This window comes from Falco rusticolus, chromosome 21 (assembly GCF_015220075.1).
Source record: "Falco rusticolus isolate bFalRus1 chromosome 21, bFalRus1.pri, whole genome shotgun sequence".
Taxonomy (NCBI): Eukaryota; Metazoa; Chordata; class Aves; order Falconiformes; family Falconidae; genus Falco; species Falco rusticolus.
The window spans coordinates 441,082-464,864 of record NC_051207.1 but is presented as its reverse complement, the minus strand read 5'-3'; the positions used below and the strand labels follow the sequence as shown (position 1 = coordinate 464,864).

The window sequence follows — 23,783 nt, the reverse complement described above, 5'->3', positions numbered from 1 at the left end:
CACCCCAGGGATGGGGTTGGGGGGCTTTCCCTGAGGGAAACGCTGCTCCTGGCCTTGTACAAGGCTGTGGGACCACCCCAGGGATGGGATTGGGACCCAGGGGGGCTTTCCCTGGGAGAAAAGAGGTTTATGGCCTTGCAGGAGGCTGTGGGACCAGCCCAGGGATGGGGCTGGGGGGCTTTCCCTGGGGGAAACGCTGCTCCTGACCTTGCAGGAGGCTGTGGGACCACCCCAGGGATGGAGTTGGGGGGCTCTCCCTGAGATAAATGCTGCCCCCCATGTGGCAGGAGGCTGTCAGACCACCCCAGGGATGGGGCTGGGGGCTTTCCATGAGGGAAATGCTGCTCCTGGCCATGTATGAGGGTGTGGGACCACCCCAGGGATGGGGCTGGGGGGCTTTCCCTGAAGGAAACGCTGCTCCTACCTTGCAGGAACCTGTGGGACCACCCCAGGGATGGGGCTGGGGGCTTTCCCCGAAATAAATGCTGCCCCCCATGTGGCAGGAGGCTGTTGGACCACCCCAGGGATGGGATTGGGACCCAGGGGGGCCTTCCCTGGGAGAAACGAGGCTTATGGCCTTGCAGGAGGCTGTGGGACCACCCCAGGGATGGGGTTGGGGGCTTTCCCTGGGGGAAACACTGCTCCTGGCCTTGTACAAGGGTGTGGGACCACCCCAGGGATGGGATTAAGGACAATGGGGGGCTTTCCCTGAGGGAAACGCTGCTCCTGGCCTTGCAGGAGGCTGTGGGACCAGCCCAGGGATGGGACTGGGGGGCTTTCCCTGAGGGAAATGCTGCTCCTGACCTTGCAGGAGGCTGTGGGACCACCCCAGGGATGGAGTTGGGGGCTCTCCCTGAGATAAATGCTGCCCCCCATGCAGCAGGAGGCTGTCAGACCACCCCAGGGATGGGGCTGGGGGCTTTCCATGAGGGAAACGCTGCTCCTGGCCATGTATGAGGGTGTGGGACCACCGCAGGGATGGGATTGGGGGGCTTTCCCTGAAGGAAACGCTGCTCCTGACCTTGCAGGAACCTGTGGGACCACCCCAGGGATGGGGTTGGGGGCTTTCCCCGAAATAAATGCTGCCCCCCATGTGGCAGGAGGCTGTTGGACCACCCCAGGGATGGGATTGGGACCCAGGGGGGCCTTCCCTGGGAGAAACGAGGTTTATGGCCTTGCAGGAGGCTGTGGGACCACCCCAGGGATGGGGCTGGGGGGCTTTCCATGAGGGGAACACTGCTCCTGGCCTTGTATGAGGGTGTGGGACCACCCCAGGGATGGGGTTGGGGGGCTTTCCCTGATGGAAACGCTGCTCCTGGCCTTGTACAAGGCTGTGGGACCACCCCAGGGATGGGATTAAGGACAATGGGGGGCTTTCCCTGAGGGAAACGCTGCTCCCAGCCTTGCAGAAGGCTGTGGGACCACCCCAGGGATGGGATTGGGACCCAGGGGGGCTTTCCCTGGGAGAAACGAGGCTTATGGCCTTGCAGGAGGCTGTGGGACCACCCCAGGGATGGGGCTGGGGGGCTTTCCATGAGGGGAACACTGCTCCTGGCCTTGTATGAGGGTGTGGGACCACCCCAGGGATGGGGCTGGGGGCTTTCCCTGAGGGAAACGCTGCTCCTGGCTTTGTACAAGGGTGTGGGACCACCCCAGGGATGGGATTAAGGACAATGGGGGGCTTTCCCTGAGGGAAACGCTGCTCCTGGCCTTGCAGGAGGCTGTTGGACCACCCCAGGGCTGGGATTGGGGGGCTTTCCCTGAGGGAAACGCTGCTCCCAGCCTTGTACAAGGCTGTGGGACCACCCCAGGGATGGGATTGGGACCCAGGGGGGCTTTCCCTGGGAGAAAAGAGGTTTATGGCCTTGCAGGAGGCTGTGGGACCACCCCAGGGATGGGGCTGGGGGGCTTTCCCTGAGGGAAACGCTGCTCCTGACCTTGCAGGAGGCTGTGGGACCACCCCAGGGATGGAGTTGGGGGGCTCTCCCTGAGATAAATGCTGCCCCCCATGTGGCAGGAGGCTGTCAGACCACCCCAGGGATGGGATTGGGACCCAGGGGGGCTTTCCCTGGGAGAAACGAGGCTTATGGCCTTGCAGGAGGCTGTGGGACCACCCCAGGGATGGGGCTGGGGGGCTTTCCCTGAGGGGAACACTGCTCCTGCCCTTGTATGAGTGTGTGGGACCACCCCAGGGATGGGGCTGGGGGCTTTCCCTGAGGGAAACTCTGCTCCCCACCTTACAGGATTCTATGGGACCACCGCAGGGATGGAGTTGGGTGGCTTTCCCTGAGGGAAACCCTGACCCCAGCCTTGCAAGCGGCAGCAGAGGCGGCCCCTCCCTGAGGGGAACACATCCGGGGGGAGGCAGGCGGGGGCTGCGCGTCTCCCATGGATTGGAAGGGGGGGGGAGGGGGGGGCTACAGCCACCCTGGCAGTGGAGGGGCTGAGGTGAGGGGCTAAGGAAGGGGGGGAGGGGGAGAAAGATGGACACACACGTTCCTTACAGCGTGTACGAGGAAGGTCCCTCGGCGCCGCCGCCGTTTTCCCGCCGCCGTTTTCCCGCCCAGCCGCCGGCGCACGCGCGCTGACCCCGCCCCCCCCCCCCGCGGCCGGGGCGGCTGCGCGCGGGCGTCACGTGACGGGAGCGGGCGGGAGGAGCTGTGGCGGGAAAACGCCGGCGTGAGGGGAAGGCGCCATTTTGTGAGGGGGAGGGGGGGGGGGGGAAAGGGGTGAGGGGCGAGGAGGAGGGTGAGAAGGTGTGTGGAAGGCACGGGGGGGGGGGGGGGGGCTGGGTTGGGTTTATGGGGGAGGGGAGCCTGGGGAATGGGTGTTTATGCGAGGGGGAGAGGGGGGTGGCGCTGGGTGGGTGGATGGATGGATGGAGGGAGTGGGGAGGGCTCTGTGTGAAATAAAGGTTCAAGGAACCCTGCGACCTCTTTTTTTGCAGGGTTAGGGTTATTTAGGCGCTGCGGGGTGGTAAAAGGGGGAAATTTGGGAAGGGGGGGTGTGATTTAAAGAACAAAGTCAAAATTTCTTAGTGACTGAGTATCCTTTTTTTGGCAGCACTGGATGCATGGGGGATCCTTCTGCCTAACGCGCATGACTAAAGTAACTACCTTAATTAAATATTCATTGTTTTATTGTATCAATATAACGCCTGTACATACTCATTACCTAGCCCTGCCTACTCTGGCTTCGTATGTTAATCAGCTTATCAGCCCTTTGCGCTTGGGCAAATTCCTCCAAGAATTGTGGGCAGGGGTCTCTGGGAGGAAGGCCGTAGGTCTTCCTCGTGGTGTACGTTTCACCTTTTGCCTGGTACGTGATGGTTTTGCAAGTTTGCGGTGTTCTTATCGGTCTGAGCTAATTTATGTCCGTGTCGACCATCTGTTTCTTCTGCTTGTTTCTTTTAGTCGCTCCCTGTAGATAACTTATAAACAGGCCCCTTGTTAGAGAAAGTTAGAGACACAGACTCCTTCTTTCATCAGCGATTTCATTAATTATTTCTTTCAGACTATGGTTACATGACCTAATTACTATACCTACGTTCTTTGAGCAAATACAAGTTCTTAGCCTTGCTACAGGGCTGTACGGAGGTTTTCATAGCAGCTTTTGTTGTGCAACTACTAGTTTCATTAGAATATATTTCTTATATTCATTATATTTTAACTACAAGGTTTTATTCTATCCTAAAGTGAATTCATGCAGTATCAGGGGTGATGGTGTGGAGGGAGGATGCGTGGGGGGGGGTGGGGGTGGGGAAGGGACTGGAGATGTGAGTTATGGGGCAAAAACTGAGAAAACGTAGGCTAGGCCCAGGCAAGAGTAGATGGTTTTATCTAAGCTTCAAGCAAAAAACGACCAGCTGGGCATTTTGCAAGCAAGGAGTGACCAAATGTATTTTGTTGGGCATTTTGCAAGCAAGGAGTGACCAAACGTACCTCTCACCTGGGTGTTTTGTCGGCTGGCTTTGGATAAATTCTTTACCTCGTTTTATTACTCCCTTGTGAAACGGGAATATTGTCTCATGGGATGGCTGTTACCTTTCTACGGTGCTTGTAAAACTCCGAGGAACCCCGGTCTTTCAAGTGGAAAAGGGGTTGCAGCTCATCAGGATCGCTGTGAGCCCCCTCTCCAAGCTATTTCCAGCACCTTTTTGTTGGTTTTATGTTTGTTTTCCCTGTTGTTCGTTTCTTTTAACATTATGGTGTGAAGGAAATTGCTCGGTTTAGTTTTAGCGCGCTGTCCTTCTGTCCCAGGATGAGTGCTGGGCCATTCCTGGGTCCTTAATAATAATAACAACTTAATTGCACCAGTGCAAAAGCTGTATTATTGGTATTCCCATCTAATAATCCCTTGGGATTATTATCCCTTGGGATTAGTATCCAATAATCCCAAGCATCCCTTGGGATTATTATCCAGTAATCCCAAACAGGATTAGTATCCAATAATCCCAAGCATCCCTTGGGATTATTATCCAGTAATCCCAAACAGGATTAGTATCCAATAATCCCAAGCATCCCTTGGGATTATTATCCAGTAATCCCAAACAGGATTAGTATCCAATAATCCCAAGCATCCCTTGGGAGCCACCTGGATCCTAGCAAAGACATTTGGGAGAAGTTGGGGGGGGGGAAAGGAAATAATAGAGGGAAATAAAACAATGGTTTTTTTAATTGGAAAGGTGTAGGAGCGACTCCGGCTGCTGCAGTCTAGTGGTTAAAGCAGGAACCACCTGTGAGGAGAGGCACAAACCTTTGAGCGTTCGGTTATTACTACATAAAAATGGTATGTAATTCTGTTAGTCATCAGGTATATTTTAAGCAAACCTAAAAATAGCGGCGTTTGGGGGGTTCGTTTGTGACTGTGCCATGCCAGGTTCCTCTCCAGAGTGAATGTTTGCGTCCACGGGGGTGTAATATAAATTAATTAGCACGCCGCATGATGCAGCTGATGCTTTATTTCTTAAAAAGAAGGGGTTTTACCGAACTTTGGTGGGTGGGGGTGCAATACCGGTGGGTCATTTCGCTCTGCTGCAGGATTTGACCCCAGTTAAAGCTGGAAGAAGCTGTCCTGGTGAGGATTTCTATCCCGGGGGGAGCACTGAGCTGGGACAGAAATGTGTTGCGACGGTGGGATGCGACACCCCAGCGTGCTGCTGCGGTGAATTTCCCCTCGTCCTTCATCGTAAAAGCAGTGTTGGAAGTTTTTGGGGTTTGGTCTGGGTTTTTTTTTTTCCCCCCTGAGGAGTTGCTCGTAAAGTCACCGTCGTGAAAGGCAAAATTCTTCGTTATGACGATGTTGTTAATGCTTCCCGCTTGGAAATCACCCCCAGGTTTTGAGGGCGCTGTTGATAGCAACATCCTTCGGGGGAAGAAGTCCTGTCCCGTGGGTTAATCAAATTATCGCTTACAGTGGCTTTGTGCCAACTGCTTTTTGCCTTGGCTTGTGGGTTGTTTTTTTATTTTTATTTTTTTTTTTTAAGGTAGGCTCCGCTGTGTTCAGTGCTCTGGGATGTAGGGTAAAAAAAAAAAAAAAAAAAAAAAAAATTCCAAGACAAGGGTGCGTCGTGAAGCTTAAAGGTTTGTTGTGAGCGCTGCTGACGGTGGGTCTGTCTCTTTTTCCCCTTCCTGATAAAACCAGCTCGGAATCCTGCTCCTCCTCCGGCACCGTACCCGGTTGACGGCTCCCGGCGTTCCGGCGGCGAAGATGGAGCGATGGTGGCCGATGACGACGACGATGACAGCGTTCGGCTGGGCTGGCGCTGCGCTTTTATAGCGTAATGCACCAAAATAAAACCCCGGCAGGTCCCACCCAGGTACAAACAGAACGTATATCCAATTCAAATCCAACCAATCCAGGGGTATAAACAAAGCCCCAAGCCCGGCCTCTCGCAGATTAATTACTCGCACTGGTCAATCATATTTAACCCGCCTAATCAGGGCGCGGGCAAGGCGCCTGGCCCTGCCTCCCCCTGCCTGCACCTCGCCAATCCCGAGCGGAGCCTCCTCGCCGGCTCAACCAGTTTGTAACTGGGATGTCGAGGACCCTGGGCTGGGCAGGGCGCTGGGCTGCCCGGGCGCGCCGGTGGGGAGGCCGGGCCAGCGCGGCTCGGGGCTTTATCCCGACCAGAAATCCAGCTGAAAAATGGCAAATGCGGTTTGGTTTTTTTTTTTTTTCCCCAGCTTGCCTTCAGCCGGAAGACTTTTTAAGCATTGCTTTTCAATCCTGACGCTCCTTAAAGACAATTTCCCCTCTTTGTAAGTGAATATATAGAAAGATGTTCTCCACAGCGTTTTAATAAGCACTGCCTCCAAACGCCCCTCCGCGCACTTCGCTCTGGACCCACAGCTTAAAAACAGGATCAGGCCCGTCACAAATAACTAACGAGGAGTACGTGTGTCGCGGGCAAACCCACTCCTCCCTTCCTGGTTTTATTCCAAGTCATTTTTATTTCTCATTCAGGAATTAGCCAGGGAAATTTATATTACGAAGGTGTGATTTACGCCGGTGGAACCTAAACAAGAAATTTGACGGGGGAAAGCCGTTAGCTGCGTGACGATGTAAATCGGATGGGGTTTACGGTCGCTGTCTCTCCTTTCGCTCCGTCAGTGCTACTTTTGGTGTCCCGTGCGTGTGTTCTTTGTCCTGGTGACACGGTCCTGAGTGAATTAAAAGTAATTGAGAGCCTTTTATTGGTTTATCTTCCCTGGCTATAAAAATAATAGGGGCGATGGGAATTTAAAAAAAAAAAACAACCGGGGCCTCAGGGGGTCTTTGCCACCCCATTTGGGTTTTTTTTTTTCTGTCCTCAGCACCTGTGTCGATGCCTGTGCTGAGCTTTCTGCAGAGCCTCCCTCTAAAAACACTTTTAAAAAAATAAATAATTTTTTTTTCCCCCCTCGCTCCGAGCTGGGATCATCATTTGCTGGATGCGATGGGTAAAAAATTGTGTGTCAACAGCTTTTTCTCTCGGCAGGGCCCGACTCCGCCGCCAGCGACGCAGGGTGGGACGCGAGGGGGTGAGCCCGTTCGCCGGGGCGCAGGGCCCAGCAGGTAACCCCCGCTCAGGGGGGCCGCCGGCCCCGCAGACCCCCCCCTTAGCCCCAAGGGTGTGTTGTGTGTTGCCCCCCCCCCCCCATTTTGATAGGGAAATGGGGCCGTGCTGGAGGGATGGGGGTGCGGGGGGTCTCCCAGGCGCTGTGGGGGCTCAGCGGGCGCGGCTGGCCCGGAATGGGGGCTGTCCCTGTGCCTCTGTTCCCCTGGGGTTCGCTGGCCACTCTGCTAGCCAGGCTGGGCCCTGCTGCTAGCCACGAGCAGGCTGTTCTGCTAGCCCTGGGGCTGGCCAGGGGCCTGCTGCTAGCTGCGTTGCTAGCCAGGCCAGGCCGTGCTGCTAGCCTCGCTGCTAGCCCAGGCTAGTCTGTGCTGCTAGCCCCATTGCTAGCCAGCCCAGGGCCCTGCTACTCGCCAAGGCCGGGCCACGCTGCTTGCCCCGCTGCTAGCCAGGCCAGGCTGCACTGCTAGCCAGGCCAGGGCCCTACTGCTAGCCCAGTTGCTAGCCAGGCCAGGGCCGCACTGCTAGCCCAGTTGCTAGCCAGGCCAGGCCGCACTGCTAGCCAGGCTGCACTGCTAGCCAAGGCCAGGCCCCACTGCTAGCCCAATTGCTAGCCAAGGCTGTGCCACTGCTAGCCAAGGCCGGGCCGCACTGCTAGCCAAGGCCAGGCCGCACTGCTAGCCCAGCTGCTAGCCAAGGCCAGGCCGCACTGCTAGCCCAGCTGCTAGCCAAGGCCGGGCCACACTGCTAGCCAAGGCCGGGCCACACTGCTAGCCCAGCTGCTAGCCAAGGCCGGGCCGCACTGCTAGCCAAGGCCGGGCCGCACTGCTAGCCCAGCTGCTAGCCAAGGCCGGGCCGCACTGCTAGCCAAGGCCGGGCCGCACTGCTAGCCCAGCTGCTAGCCAAGGCCGGGCCGCACTGCTAGCCAAGGCCGGGCCGCACTGCTAGCCCAGCTGCTAGCCCAGCTGCTAGCCAAGGCCGGGCCGCACTGCTAGCCAAGGCTGTGCCCCGCTGCTCGCCAGGGCCGGGCCGGCGGCGGCGGGGCGTGGCGGGGGCGTGGCGTATGCAAATGCGGGGGGCCGTGGGGGTGTGGGCTGGCGCGGGGGGGGAGGGGGGGCCGCGCCGTGCGTTTATTTTCGCCCGCAGCCGCGGGGGTGCCCCGGGCGCTGCCGCCCCCCGCGCTGGGCGGCGGCGCGGCGGCGGCGGCGCGGCGGGCGATCAGGCAGCGCGCTGAACCCCTATGTGTCGGTGCCTGGCGGGGTCCTGCCTCCGGAGCCCGTGCGGGGATGTCTGGGAGACCCCGCGCCGACTGCTGCTCAAACATCACGGTGAGTTTCTTACAATGCAGCAATTTCGCTTTAAATCGCTTAACTCCGCTACCTGCGGCGGCGGCCGGGGGGGCGCCTGCCCCCTCCCCGGCCACCGGCCCGGCCGCCTCTTCCCCCTTCCCTTCCCCGCGCCCCGGCCCCGCCGCCCCCGGACAGCCTCCCGGTGCGGCGGCTGCGGGTCACGTCTCCGGAATACAATGTACCTCCCGAAAAGGAGACGTCGCCCTCCGCACCCCCCGCACCCCCCTACACCTCCGCACCCCACCGCCCGAAAAGAGGGGGGTGGGGGGCGCGCCGGCGCCCCCTCCCCCCCCCCCCCCCACCCGCTGCCTCCGGGAAGCGCCCTGCTCGTCCCCACCTCCTCCCGGGCGAGGAGGAGGAGGCGGCCGGGGGGGGGGGGGGGCGGCTCGGGGAGAGGCCGCCGGTTCGCGCTGCCGTGACTCGGTGTTGCTGTCTCGGTTGCCGGCCTGGGTGTCCCTGTGCCCCCCCCCTTCCTTGCGCCGCGCCCCGCCGCCCCGCTCCACTCCTCCTCCTCTTCCTCCCGAGGAAGAGGCAGGGATGCCCTGGGATGGCTCCGGGAGCGCAGGCACGGAGGGTTTGCCATGTCGGGGTGTGAACCCCTCCGTCGGCGCCCGCAGCCGGCGCCACGGCCTCCCGGGAAGCCGCAAACCCGGAGCCCGTCCCCGTGGCACCGGTTGAGCCCGGGGAAAGCGGCGGGGGGGGACACACCGTCCGCTGGCAAAAGCACCTGCCTGGCTTGGGGGCTCGAGTGGGTGCCTTACGGCTCCCGAGTTCTCCCTCGCTGCCTGAAAAATACGTTGAATAAACTACAGTTCGTTGCTCTTCAAATTCTCTTCTAGTTTTCATTTGTCGGCCGCTCGCGGCTTCATTCCGAGTTGGATTTACCGTTTCCGTAGGGTTTTGGCTTTGCCTTTTTTGCGTGCGTGGTCCCAGGCTCGCAGGTTTGGTCTCTGTGGGCTCCGTAGTTTTCTGGAGGTTCAAATCCAGCGTTTGCGGACTGAGTTTTTCCCTCTGTTTCGTTTCGGGTGACGCCGTCTGTCCCCCTTGCCCACGGGTCTGGTGCCGTGGCGGTACCCAGGTACCGTAACTTCGGCGTACGTCTGACCCAAAGGGAAACTGAGGCACGGGGGGGGGGGCTTTGGGGTTCCTCTTCCCCCCACACAAGTTCAGGTGCAGGGGGACTCTGTCCTGAGCGTGGACTCGGCCTGTGGGCGCAGCCCTGCTCGCGGACGGTGTTTCTGTGGCCGCGCCGGTGGGTGCCGTGCCGGTGGGTGCCGTGCCGGTGGGTGCCCCGCCACGCCTGCCATGCTCAGGGCGAGGGTTTGATGCATGGCGTCGGTCTGGGGCTGGTTCCTCGTCCCCTGGTGCCTGTGTTGACGCTTTCTCTTTACGTTTGAACGCTGAAATACTTCACTTTTTTGCTGCCAGTTCTTTGACACGTGAACCAATTGCGCTGATCTTGGATTTCTGAATTATTTTTATCGTATTGCTACGTTATATTATCACAGCGTTATGTTACCGTGTTATTATGCTACTGTTTTGTTATTTATCTCATTGTATTATTTTACTATGTTATTTACTTGGTTTGTTATACGATTAATTTGTTTTCTGTCTCTGTTTTGGCACTTTCTGTGCCTGTTTTGGTTTATTACGTGATCGTTGTTACTATTATGCTTTCTAGAGTGAGAGGACAATGGCATAGGGACACCTTTACCCTGTCAGTTGTCCAGCAACCTTCCTTGTGTAACTTCAAAGTAAGAGGCAGGCGAACGGTGGCTCCCGGCCCGCGCGGGCAGCAGCGTGGCGGTTAGTTTTGCGAGTCGCATCCTTGGCTCTCGCGGCCGCCCTGCTCCCGTGCCCGCGAGGTGCCACCTCTCCATCCTGGGTTTCTTCCCTCTTGTCCTAAAAGCAGCAGCTGGGGGCGAGGAGGGAAGGCAGCGTTCTGGCCCCGGCAGTGGGAGAGGCCTTGGTCCCTCTTGGCACCGCCGGGGCTTCCGCTCGGGCCCGTCTGGCGTTTCCACCAGCGCTCCTCGGCCGCAGCCGAGCTCCTGCCTTGCCCCAAAAACTATTTTGCTCTCCGGTGCCGACCCACCGCCTCGTGCCAGCAGGGAGCTGGACGTGCACCGCCACTTGTTTCTGTGGTGGACGTATTTCTCGTAGCTCGGAACGCTGGGACAAGGTGCTAAGGGGTGCTGGCCTCGTGGTTTTATTTGGATCCGAATTGGCGTAGCGTCCCCCGGCTTAAAGCCGAGCGGGTTCTTTTATTTCAGTGTGTAAAATGTTGTGATGCGAAATTGGAAGTGACGCGCTTGTCCGGTCTCTCCCCGTCCCCTGCATGCACGTACGTGGCCTGGCTGGAGCCCCCTGAGTAAGAGAATGGAGGCTGCAAGTCAAGTCCATGTAGTATGTCCTGAGTAAGAGTGTGGAGGCTGGAAGTGAAGCGCCGTGTAGTATGTCCTGAGTAGGAGCGTGGAGGCTGGAAGTGAAGCGCCATGTAGTATGTCCTGAGTAAGAGCGTGGAGGCTGGAAGTGAAGCGCCGTGTAGTATGTCCTGAGTAAGAGTGTGGAGGCTGGAAGTGAAGCGCCGTGTAGTATGTCCTGAGTAGGAGCGTGGAGGCTGGAAGTGAAGCGCCGTGTAGTATGTCCTGAGTAAGAGTGTGGAGGCTGGAAGTGAAGCGCCGTGTAGTATGTCCTGAGTAAGAGTGTGGAGGCTGGAAGTGAAGCGCCGTGTAGTATGCCCTGAGTAAGAGTGTGGAGGCTGGAAGTGAAGCGCCGTGTAGTATGTCCTGAGTAGGAGCGTGGAGGCTGGAAGTGAAGCGCCGTGTAGTATGTCCTGAGTAAGAGTGTGGAGGCTGGAAGTGAAGCGCCGTGTAGTATGTCCTGAGTAAGAGCGTGGAGGCTGGAAGTGAAGCGCCGTGTAGTATGTCCTGAGTAAGAGTGTGGAGGCTGGAAGTGAAGCACCGTGTAGTATGTCCTGAGTAAGAGAATGGAGGCTGCAAGTCAAGTCCATGTAGTATGTCCTGAGTAAGAGAGTGGAGGCTGGAAGTGAAGCGCCGTGTAGTATGTCCTGAGTAAGAGTGTGGAGGCTGGAAGTGAAGCGCCGTGTAGTATGTCCTGAGTAAGAGCGTGGAGGCTGGAAGTGAAGCGCCGTGTAGTATGTCCTGAGTAGGAGCGTGGAGGCTGGAAGTGAAGCGCCGTGTAGTATGTCCTGAGTAGGAGCGTGGAGGCTGGAAGTGAAGCGCCGTGTAGTATGTCCTGAGTAGGAGCGTGGAGGCTGGAAGTGAAGCGCCGTGTAGTATGTCCTGAGTAGGAGCGTGGAGGCTGGAAGTGAAGCGCCGTGTAGTATGTCCTGAGTAGGAGCGTGGAGGCTGGAAGTGAAGCGCCGTGTAGTATGTCCTGAGTAGGAGCGTGGAGGCTGGAAGTGAAGCGCCGTGTAGTATGTCCTGAGTAAGAGCGTGGAGGCTGGAAGTGAAGCGCCGTGTAGTATGTCCTGAGTAAGAGCGTGGAGGCTGGAAGTGAAGCGCCGTGTAGTATGTCCTGAGTAGGAGCGTGGAGGCTGGAAGTCCCATGTAGTATATCCTGAATAGGAGTACGGAGACTGGAAGTCAAGCCCCATGTAGTATCCGCTGAGTAAGAGCATAGAGGCTGGAAGATCCCCTGAGTCAGAGCATGGAGGCTGGAAGTGAAGCCCCGTGTAGTATCCCCTGAGTAGGAGTACGGAGGCTGGAAGCCGTCGGGAGCCCCTAAATAATGCCGCATCCTGCAGGGATTTAATCCTTAAATATCTCATCGAGTCTTTTTTTTTTTTTTTTTTTTTTTTTTTTTTGAGGGGAGGGGTGGGAGGAGGCTCTTTGTGTCAATCGCAGGGGGGACACGGGGAGTGTGGCGGAGTTTTGCGTGCAGCTTTTGGGGGCTTCATGCCGGGGGTGTTTCCCGTTGCGCGGCTGAGGCTGGGCTTCCCGAGCATTTTCCTCTTTTATTTCCCCAAGGAAAAAAAGAAACCAAAGCGGAGGGGAACGGTTTGCGACTCGGTGTTTCTTTCCACTTGAATTTTCGCGACGTGAGAGACTTTCGTGCTAAATTTAAGTCGCTATAGGAAAGAGGAACGTTGAAAATGCATCCTCAAAACCGTCACGTTAGCAGCGTAGGGTTTTTCTCAGTAGTAGCTACGTTTTATCCTGTAGTAGAGTGGAATTTTTGGTGTAAAAAAACGGGCAGATTGCCACCACCGCTCTGTTACCGCACTCTTTGCTTCTCGCAGGTATTTCGGTGCGGAGCTCGATGTGTCCGCATGAACCAGGTGTCTTGAGCATCCCCCATCCCTCGAGCTCCCGCCATCCCTCGAGCTCCCGCCATCCCTCGAGCTCCCGCCATCCCTCGAGCTCCCGCCATCCCTCGAGCATCCCCCATCCCTCGAGCATCCCCCATCCCTCGAGCTCCCGCCATCCCTCGAGCTCCCGCCATCCCTCGAGCATCCCCCATCCCTCGAGCATCCCCCATCCCTCGAGCATCCCCCATCCCTCGAGCTCCCGCCATCCCTCGAGCATCCCCCATCCCTCGAGCATCCCCCATCCCTCGAGCATCCCCCATCCCTCGAGCATCCCCCATCCCTCGAGCTCCCGCCATCCCTCGAGCTCCCGCCATCCCTCGAGCTCCCGCCATCCCTCGAGCTCCCGCCATCCCTCGAGCATCCCCCATCCCTCGAGCATCCCCCATCCCTCGAGCATCCCCCATCCCTCGAGCATCCCCCATCCCTCGAGCTCCCGCCATCCCTCGAGCTCCCGCCATCCCTCGAGCTCCCGCCATCCCTCGAGCATCCCCCATCCCTCGAGCATCCCCCATCCCTCGAGCATCCCCCATCCCTCGAGCATCCCCCATCCCTCGAGCATCCCCCATCCCTCGAGCTCCCGCCATCCCTCGAGCATCCCCCATCCCTCGAGCATCCCCCATCCCTCGAGCATCCCCATCCCTCGAGCATCCCCCATCCCTCGAGCTCCCGCCATCCCTCGAGCAACCCCCATCCCTCGAGCATCCCCATCCCTCGAGCATCCCCCATCCCTCGAGCATCCCCCATCCCTCGAGCTCCCCGCATCCCTCGAGCTCCCGCCATCCCTCGAGCATCCCCCATCCCTCGAGCAGCCCCCCATCCCGCGAGCATCCCCCCATCCCTCGAGCTCCCGCCATCCCTCGAGCATCCCCCATCCCTCGAGCATCCCCCATCCCTCGAGCATCCCCCATCCCTCGAGCTCCCGCCATCCCTCGAGCTCCCGCCATCCCTCGAGCTCCCGCCATCCCTCCGCCACGGCCTGTTGGCGAAGCCAAAGCTTTTGTTCCTTCACCCCTTCCCTACCTGCTCCTGCAAGGGGGCTGCGGTGTGCGGAGCTGTCAGACCCGCTCCCCTCGCTCATCCCGCTGCGAGTAGACCCCCCCGTTGCGCCTCCGTCACGTTTCCCCGTTCCCCGCCGGCGGTGCCTTCCCTACTCAGAGAGTTCGTTTTTTCCCGTAATCGGGGAATTAACGTTTCTGTTCCGGTGCAGAGCCTGAGGAGCGTCCTCGTCTGCCGGCTGCGGGTGACACCGCACCTTTCCCTCCTCACTACTAAGAGCAGCAGCTCCTGGTGTAAATCCTCCGCTCCCCCGTGTCCGTTATAGAAGCGGTTTGGCCCCAAAACCCCCATTTTTGGCAGCGGCGGCTCCGTCGGCACCTGCATGGGAACGTTCGTTTTTCGCCTCTCCTTGGGCCGTATTTGTCACCCATCAGGCGGGTGTCACTTATTTTCCATAGCAAACGTCTCCGTTGTGCCTTGGGTTTGATGCGGAGTGGGAATGTGGCTGGGGGGGTGTATTATGGGATGGATTGGGCTTGAGGAGCGCTGTTTGAGAGCTGAAATACCCCATACCCCTTGGAAAAGGCCATCACGGGTGCACCAGCTCGGAGCCTCGTCTTCCTCTGCCTTTTACCCGGCTGAGTTTGGCAAAGCTGGGAAAATTCGGCTCCGCGTTTCCGCAAGTTTATTCAGTGTAAACCCCGAGCTCTGCCGCGCCGCACAAAATCCCCAACCACCGTCGGGCGACGGATCCAAAACCCCGCCGCGGCGGCTTTGTCCCCCCGTGAACCCCCTCACGCTTCTCCTCCAACCCCCATTCCTCCTCCTGCCCCCAACCCTCTCTCCTCGCCTTCTCCGGCAGCAAATGTAACCCGATTTTTATCCTTTTCCTCGCCGTCCCGGAGAGAGCGGAGCATCCGCCGGGAAAACAAGGCTCTCCCATGGCTCGTGGAGGCCGGAGGCCGGGGCTGGCTGCAGGCAGAGGGCAAAAATACTTCGGTTTACATTCAGCGCGTGTTTGGAAGCGGTTTCTGCTGCCATAAGGAGTTGAAACATTCGTCGCCGTTTCGACAAAAAGGTCAGGGATCTGCGTGCGACGATGCGTTCACCTGCACCGAGTTGGGTGGTGTGGTTTGGTTTGGTTTTTTTGGCCGCATGTCGGACAATTTCTGGGCTATTTTCTGAAGAGAATTGTTGGGAGAGCTTAAAACTGTCAACATTTCTGTTTTCTTGGTGTTTCTTTTTTTTTTTTTTTTCATCAGCTGTCATTAAAAGCGGCGGCCACTGACGGCTTTCCAGCCTCTGGGGAGGTGCTGCAGGTTCAGGCCTGTTTCCCGACAGGACTCTGCGTATTGAGTGTGTTTCTCCTGGGTTTTGGGTGTTGATTATTTTTTTTTTTTTTTTTTTTTTTCTCTCTTGAAATTTTCTCCCCCCTTAAAAATAAATCCCACCGTTGCGTTCGCCAGTCCCGGTGCTGCGCCTCCGCCGTCGGAGGCTCGGGGCTCATAAATCTGCGTGGTGGAGGAGGCCTTCCCCGCGGGATTCACCTCTTCTGCGGAGCGAGGGCACGCGTCCGCCAGCACCGCACACCTTTCCCAAGCGGAAAAAAATCCCGCCGGGATAAGGCCCAACGACAAACCCACGAGCGATAGCTCTAAATTTGAACCAAAAAAGCGCCACGGCGGCTCGTGGAGGTAAACAGGGAGCGTTTGCCAAGCTCCTTCCCCGCATCTTCCTCTTCCTCCCCCCCCCCCCCCCTTCCAGCCCCAGCGAGTTTCTCCCTCCTTCCCCGCCAAGCCAGCGCTTTGCTCCCATTGTATTCCTCCTCCTCCTCCCGCTGCGGTCGAGGGAATGCGAGTCTGGAAATGATTTCGAGCAAAAAAAGCTCCCAAGTAAATCCTGCGCTGCGCAGGGGGAGGGGAGGGCGGGCGGCCCGGGACGGTGCAAGTCCTCGCCGCCGGGAAAACGATTCCCTGACCCAGAAATGGGACATTTCCCGGCAGCGCCTCGGGACGGGGCAGCGCTGGGAGCGTCCTCGCCGCGGCGTGGCCTCGTCCCTGCCGCTGCTGCGAAGGCAAAGCTTGTCCGGCGCGGCAGAACGGGCGGGTGGGGGAAGGAGTTACGGTGATGCCGGGCAGGAGGACTCGCTTTGGTGGATTTAATCGGTTTTTTTACCATCATAGTTAACTAGAAACCGTATGCCGGTGAGTTTTACTTCGTTTTTAGCAGCGTTCCCGTAGGAAGAAGCATCCGGTGCTGCTCTTGGGCAGCCCTCACCTGCAGCTCCCGCCTGCCTGTGGCTCGAGGGAGCCACATCCTGGGATTTTCCTCTTTCCACCGGGGAAGTGGGGAGTCTCACGCTCCTGGATTTTCCACCTGTCCCAATGGAAGCGGCGAACAAACGCCGCCGGCTTGCTTCGGCAGTCAAGAGTAATTTCCCGGGGAAGGAGGATGTAAGTGCAGCATCGCTCATTTACGAGTCTTCTTCCTTTTCACCGCTCGAAAGCACCTACTAAAAGAGTTAGAAAATAATTTTCCCTCCACACGTGGTCTTCAAAAATAAAGAAATCCCTGGAGGAGAGCACGCAGACTTTGGTTGCTGCAGTACCCACCTGAAGGGCTGGAAATGAAACGGGAGCTCCTGGAGCCCCAGGCGGCTGAAAGAAGCGCCGAGCGCGGCATTCAGCTGGATATCGGAGAGCCTGGTAGTAACGGAGACATCCCCGGGAGCATCCCGGAGGGAATCCCGCAGCGCAGCAAGTGACAATCTTAGGAGAATACTTGGGGGGAGAAAAAAAAAAAAAAAGTCACCTCGGTGACCTCAGATTTGACTTGTTTCCTCGAGATTCGTGGGATTGGAACTCCTGGGGCCTGTTCCAAACCGGGATCATCGCCCCTTGTGTCGTACAAGATGGGTTTGTTGTTCCCTCTGTTTCCAGCTCCGGATCCGGCGGATGTTGGAACCCTCCATTCCTGGTGGCTGGAATTTTACGAGTGCTGTGATCTCCGAAACGGGTGTAACGCTCCGGGCGTACTTCGTGGCGCGGAGGAATTGTTCTCCGACGCTCCCTGTTTTGTTGGGATTTGTCCCGGGGAGCCATCACCTTTTGGAATTTTCACGTTAATTTCTGGGTTATAGGGAATTTATAATACAGATAGCCAAATCTGGCCGCACCGCCAGAGCCCGGCGAGTTTTATTGCAGGGAATTCCTACCTTAACCCCTGAATGGAAAAAAGGAGCACCTTGTCCATCCCTGTCTTTCCAATTTATATTTATATTGCGCCCTAAGGCTTCAAACAAGACCCGTTGCCCTTAAAATCTCCGCGTTTCTGCTTTTTTTGGGGTGGTGGTTTTATTTTGGGTTTTTTTTCTATTTTTTTTATTGGATTAGGTCGTCGGGATCGGTGGTGTAACGGCCCTTCTCTATTTTTTTCCTTTACAGTATGACTGCATAAAGCAAATATGTTCTGTATCTCCTCTCCTACCCATAGTTGGCACAGAGTTGCTAAAAGCAAGAGGTTAGTAAAACACGAGCGCTCTCCTCCCGTCCTGGGCCGTGTGTGTGTGGGGGGGGTGTCCCGGTGAGGCTAACGAGGGTTATTCCTAACGAGCAGTAATGGGGTGGGATGGAAAATCCCAGGGAGGAGCGAAGCCTTGTCGTTAATTCTTATTTTTACGAAGGAATAGCGGGGCTACAAACCGCCCTGCTCCCAGGGGTGGAATTTGTTGACGTCGTTGGGTCAAAACGGTGGTTTAATTACTCCTGGAGTGGCTGCGGAGCCCTAATTAGGGTGATGGTGCCAGGGTGGAAGCTGGACCTCGCGCCCCGTTTCCCTTATTACTTCAGGCGTCGTCTCCAAAAACTTCCAGACAGAGTTTTCACGCCCAGAGGGGACTTTTTGCGCGTAACCTTCTCCTCTAGCGCGGCGACGGTTGCTTTCTAATTACGGCCAGAGGAGGATTTATGGAATTGGCCGGATCGAGTCGCCAGCCGGTGAAAAGAAAAGGCGTTGAGAAATCCATTGGGAGAGCGGCGAAATGTGGGAAACGCTAATTCCAAGCTTAAAAATAGGCGTTTGTCGTCGGTATGTTCAGAATCCGGGCTGTTGCCTTTTTTAAGTTTCTGCTAGGGGAAAAAAAAAAAAAAAAAAAAAAGAAAAAAAGAAAAAAAAACCCAAACAAAAAACAACCCCCCCAAAAAAACGTGCGAGTGTTTATACTTCAAATATTTATTAGGACCGTGGAAATAAAAGATAACCGGTTTAGTTTCCGAGTTGGGGGGGTTGTTTGCTTAGAAACGTGAGCCCCCGGGTGGATTTCTGGAGGAATCCTTTCCTCAAATCCTGTCCTGGGGAAAGCCACCGCATTCCTGCAGGTCCGCTGCATTGAAATGGAGATTTCCTCGATTCCCGGCAGGATTCTTGCGGAGTCTGCAAATCCCTCAATGCAGAAATTAGAATTTCCAGCTTTTTTCCAGCTTCCCACCCCCACACCCCCCACCCCGAAGATGCTTTTGTCGGGGAAATCAGAATTTCCAGCTTTTTCCCCCCCTGGAAGATGCTTTTGTCAGGGAAATCAGAATTTCCAGCTTTTTTTTCCCCCTGGAAGATGCTTTTGTTGGGGAAATTAGAACTTCCAGCTTTTTTTTTTCCCTGGAAGATGCTTTTGTCGGGGAAATTAGAACTTCCAGCTTTTTTTTTCCCCCTGGAAGATGCTTTTGTCGGGGAAATCAGAATTTCCAGGTTTTTTTTCCCCGCTGGAAGATGCTTTTGTTGGGGAAATTAGAACTTCCAGCTTTTTTCCCCCCCCCCCGAGATGCTTTTCTTGTCGGGAGGTTTGCCCTTCTCACCCACCCGACGCACCTTGTGGGTTTATTTTATTATTTTATTAATTATTTTTTTTCAGAATGGATAAATCTGCTGGGATGCTGGGGGGGTGGGGTGGGGGGTGGGGCAGAGGATGACACCGGAGAAATAGGGACCTTCTTTGTACGCGTGCTTGCGATTCCTGTTGTTGCTCGTAGGATTTGCAAACACACCTTGAGCGGTCCAAAAACCGGGATATTTTAAAATCCCTTTCTGGAGTATAAACCGCCAGTCCTCAAGCCTGGAGAAGGTCCACGAGGTTAATTAATTAACGGTGAGGTAACGAGGAACAGGGGTTTCCCCGCTGACGGTAACGGAAACCTCGTACGCAGCGGCTGGTGTGACCCATTGCGATTGGGTTGCCGCGATTTACCTCCAGCTCCGGAATTTCTTGGGATAAAAATATCTGCGGTTTCAGTGGAGCTGCCAGGTGGATCGTCGCTGGGTGGAAGAATCGTTAAAATCCACGGTGGTTTATCGTCGATATCCCGGTGATCACAGGGATAATTGGGCCCTCGGAGCGGGAGACAAACGAAGCGATGCGGAGCTACTGGCTCAGGGAAGGAGAAACTCCGGCGGGCGCTTTTCCTTTTATCCCGTGATTTTCCCGGAGGCTTTCTTCCTGTTCCCTGGGGAAGCTGGTGATAAATTTAACTCTTGACGGCGTGAAAGAGAGAGTGGAGGAAATATTTGGTGCTTCCCTCACGGAAATGTGCTCGCCAGCGGGTTCCCATCTCCTCCGCTCGCTTTTCCCAGAGGATTTTTTTTTTTTCCATTTGATTTTTCTCGCTCAAAAATACCCACCCACCCCCCTCGCTTTTTAGAGCGTCGCCGATGCTCTCAGCAGACCCTGGTGGCTTCTTGCATCTTTCCACCCGTGACCTTGAGAAGAGGCAGCCTGAGAAAATCGAAGGCGTCAAAGTCAGCGTTAATAAAACCGAAAAGAAAATGCCAAATCGGGGCGGGGGGGTGTGAGGACATAAACTTTCCGCACGAGGTGTAATTGAGTCTTCCTCGGCAGAGAGAGGAAAAGGGACCGTGTCTGGAAGAGGAAAATATTTGCTCGAGACGAGGAAAACTTCCTCGGGCCGCCCGGTTCCCTCTCCCGAGCCCTTTTCGAGGCTTCTGAGCCGCGCTACGTGTATTTTAAAATCACATTTTGGTTTTCTCCGAAGAGTAGGGACGGAGGAAAATCCAACCAGCGAGGTGACTGGTCTGTTCAGTCACAAAAACTGGGGCGCGCTGCGTGTCGAAGGCCGGTGTCGGGGACAGAGGAGGGGTCTGTTTGCGGCAGGGGGTATCTGGGGGGGGCTTTTCCAGCCAGAATCCCACCGGGGCGTAGTAATCCCGTAGTAGAAGCGAGGGAGAACGATGGGCTGTAAAGAAACGCGTTACTCTCATCGCCATCTGGGTATCCTGGCTCGCCGTACCGGGCCACCTCCTCTTCCCGTCATCCCGGGGATGCGCCGCGGCGGCGCCACGGGTGCCGGTAACGCGGAGTATCGATGGATGAGACGCGGCGAAGCTGGATTCTCCAGGCGTGGAAGCGTTGGGGCGCCCGGCCCCCGGACGACACCTCACCGTTGCAGAGCAGATCCGGCGTCTCCGCTCCAGCCGCATCCACGGATCCGGCCCCTCCGGACGACGTTCCGCCGTCTCGGTCTTTTTGTTGGGTTTTTCGGAAGCTCCTGGCGAGGCCATGAAGGAGGAAGAAGGGAAGAACCTTCCCGCTGGATAACCCACGGATTTTGGGGCTTTGTGCCCGCTGCTAAGAACCGCTGCTCCTCCTGGGCAGGATGAGGCCTTTCTCCCCCCTCACGCTACGATCCAAAGCGCTCACCATCTCGTTTTTCCCCGTGTCTTGCGCAGGTAATTAGCGGCTCGGTGCCGCGGTTCCGCTCTCCGTCCCCTTCTCTTCGCTCCGTCCAGGCTCTCCTCAGCTTCCCGGGCGTTCCTGGTGTAACACCAAATAGATTCTAATCATTATCTCTAATTACAAAGGGAAGCGAAATCACGGGGGGATAATAATTGTAGTGTCTTAAATACGATAAAACAAAGAATAATTAACAATTACGGAGCGGGCTGCGGATAGGACTCCGACGGCAGAAGGGGCTCCTTTTCCCCACGGGACCTTGCTGGAATAATCTGGGAATTAGGGATGTGGCTTCCCCCTGCTGTGGGAGAAGGAAAACCGCCTGGAATCTCTTCCATTTATTTATTTTTTAATTTTTCTGCCTGTTTTTTTTTCAAGAGCTGAAGCGGGTCATAAAGCTCAGCGTTTCCCTGATGCCGGCAAAAGGCTTTTCCCTGCATCGTTCCCGGCTCCGCGAGCACGCGGCGTGCGGGCGAGACCTAAAAATAATCCACTATCGAGTCTTACCGTGTCATAAAATCGAGTCGGACCTACTCGCCGCGGCCCAAACGCTTCGACGCGGCTCTTGCCAAAAGATGGTCCCGGAACAAAACGGGGAGTTACTTGTCGAGGCAACCAGGATAAAACGAGCGTGGGACGGTGACGCTGAAAGCAGGTTGGGGTTTTATTTCCCCATCATCTTCCTGTTCCTGTAAACGGGAAGAAATTCCGCTTCCCCGACGGCTTTAGCGCGGGCGCCAAGCATTTTCCCAGCTCATTTTTTTAAAAAAAAATTAAAATCGTTGACAAAGCACGGTCCTAAGCGCAGCCCTGCGTGCGTGACCTGCCGTTGTCGGGGGGTGACGCCAGAAGCGTCGGATTGTGGCGTCGGGATGGGATCAAACTCTGGAAATAACTTTTTAGGGGGGGGCGTGCGGGAAGCCCCCGCTCGGGGTGCCGGCCCCCCGGATTTGAGCGCCAAGCGCGTCTCATCTGTTGAAAAAACGTTTTAACATCGTTAAAACGGCGCCGTAGAGGTTTGATTCGTACGGAGCCACGTGATGGTTTGTCTCGAGGGTCTTTCTTCCCCCTCCCCACCAGATCCCAACGCGATTCCCGGGCGATTCGGAGGAGGAAAGGGCCCAAAGTACGGGAGCGCGAAAAGCCGGGCAAGGTCGGCGGTGGGACCGGGAAGGTGCGACGCCAATCCCTTAACGAATGATTCCTCTTATTTTTCATTTGCTTTGAGCACGTTTTTCTCCGCTGACATCCCAACTCCCCTGCCCCGCCGCTCGGGACATCACGCTTGCTCCTCTCCGGGCGCGACGCTTGGTTAAATCCCGGTGATTTTATCGCGCGGATTTAAGGAATGACCGTAGATTTCTCTCCGGGGGGAGAATTCAGGCCGCTGGGGGTTCCGCCTGCTTCTCAACACCGCTTGCATTTAACAATTTTTAACAGATTCAGGCTCCCCCCCCCGCCCCTCCCTCCCGTCCGTTAATTAGCGATAACGGACCCGACCCACCTGGAAAAAAAAAAAAGAAATCAGACCAGGAATATTGCCTCTGCCCAACAGCGATTCCCGCGCGGAGCTCGGGGGTCGGGAGCCGCTCTCCTCGCCGGGGCGCGGCCGCCGTACCGCATCGTTTGACAAAACGCTTTTAATTTCCTCCTCCCGAGCCGGCTGTAATCAATACCGAGTGACAAGGCAGAAATCCAGGTAGCAAACCAGCTCGTTAATTCATAAATCCATCCCCCTCCCCCCCCCCCCCCCCCCCCCCCCCCTCCAGGGCTCCGTTACGGGAGCAGGGGCAGAAAGCCGGAGCGGAAAAAAACTTTATAAATATAAATAGATAAATTTGAAGGGGGGGTTGGCGCAGCGCTCCGCTCCCGGGGGGCTGCGCCGTTGCGCGCGGGGGAGGTTTGCTCCGTCCCACCGTTCGGTAGTTGCTTCGTTTTTCCTAAATTGCTCGGCGGAACGTCAGAAACGGCGGAAAAATTAAAATACGGCGTCTTGGCGGCGGCGGAGCGGCGGTGCCGGCTCTTGGGGCGACGGGGCTCTCCGGACTAATTAATCAAGCGGGCTGGGAGCTTTGGCTGTCATATTTGGGTTATTCATTTAGCAGGCCTGGAAATAATTACGGGCGCTCGTTAAAAAGGCAGGTTGTTCAGTACCACGGGCTGCACGTGACAGGTGTGTTCATCCCGCCGTGAGTTTCTCCGTTTTTTGCTTTTTTCAACCTGTTGAAGCGGCCGATTTATTGGGGTTTTTTTCTCGTTATCTGAATCTTTATTAATTGTGTCTCGTTAAGGAGTTTCATCCTGCGCCTCCAAACCCCGAGGTTTGGAGCTGGTGTGAGAAAAAGAGGGGAAACACTGGGGAAGGAAAAAAAAAAAACACCACAAAACTCAAACTCCCACTATTTTTCCCTAAAACTGGTTGTAAAAAGGGTTTCCACCTGCCGATCCACCAGATCACCCGGTGCCGGATCTCGGGTTATCGGTGGAAAATCCTGGATTTCACCTCCTGAAGCAAAACGCCTCTGAAAATGTTTTGCCCCCCCCAGGGAAGACCGAGGGGTAAATCCACATAAACGTGGGATTTTGGGGATCCGAGTTATTGCCCCGCCACGGTGCTGGGATCTGCTTCGCCGAGGATCCCGGTGCTGAGGATCCCAGGAGGTCCGTCAGCTGGGCTGGATGCCCCGTGTCGAGGTGAAAATAAGTCAAAAAGCTGCCGGTTTGGGGGTTTGGGGTGAAACCAAAGCCCCGGGTTGGGAAAACCGGGACGAGCGCCGGAGGGACGGGAGCGGCGTCGGGATGAGCCGATCCCTCGGCGCTGGGGCTGGGGATCCACCCAGCGGCGTCCCGGCTCGCTGGCGTTTTGCTGGGATTTTTAGGGATCCACACGCTGCCGGGCTGGGTATGCTCGTTAGTGGGTTCCCCCCAATTTTATTTTTTTTTTTTTTTTTTAATAGTAAAATTTTGAATAAATCCATTTCAACGGCCAACGTGGGCTTTTTGGCTTCCCGGTTGTCCCGCGCCACGTTGGAGGGGTGACGGGATTCCCCTCCGGACCCCCCCTTTGGGGTTTGGGGGGGTGAGGTTTAGGGGGTTTTTAGGTTTTTTGGGGGTTTTGGGGTTTTTAAGGTTTAGGTTGTTTAGCGTTTAGTGGTTTGGGGGGTTTTAGGGCTAAGGGGGTTTAGGGTTTTTAGGGTTTAGGGGTTTTATGGGTTTTAGGGTTAATGGGGTTTAGGTTTTTAAAGTTAAGGTTTTTTAGGGGTTTTAGGCTTAAAGGTTTTTTAAGTTCAGGTTTTTTAGGATTTTTAGGGTTTC

The 23,783-nt window shown here is 56.3% G+C and overlaps 1 protein-coding gene and 1 long non-coding RNA gene across 5 annotated transcripts in view; both read left to right on the top strand.

The window, feature by feature from the left end:
* Positions 1-2,651: 2,651 nt before the first annotated feature.
* On the top strand, positions 2,652-6,774 carry LOC119140494. Its single transcript, XR_005101630.1, has 5 exons — positions 2,652-2,700; positions 3,064-3,108; positions 4,685-4,788; positions 5,644-5,818; positions 6,466-6,774. It is a non-coding gene; the product is annotated as an uncharacterized LOC119140494 (long non-coding RNA).
* A 1,450-nt stretch (positions 6,775-8,224) lies between these two features.
* BICRA (BRD4 interacting chromatin remodeling complex associated protein) overlaps positions 8,225-23,783 on the top strand; it is a 32,118-nt gene continuing 16,559 nt past the window's right edge. For 2 of the 4 annotated variants that reach the window (XM_037371901.1, XM_037371903.1), the window contains exons 1-2: positions 8,257-8,382; positions 17,173-17,248. In XM_037371901.1, the coding sequence (XP_037227798.1) occupies positions 8,341-8,382; positions 17,173-17,248 (118 nt within the window). In that variant the 5' untranslated portion in view covers positions 8,257-8,340. Of the gene's footprint in view, positions 8,383-17,172; positions 17,249-23,783 lie in introns of all 4 variants that reach the window. The other 2 variants (XM_037371902.1, XM_037371904.1) reach the window with 1 other exon arrangement.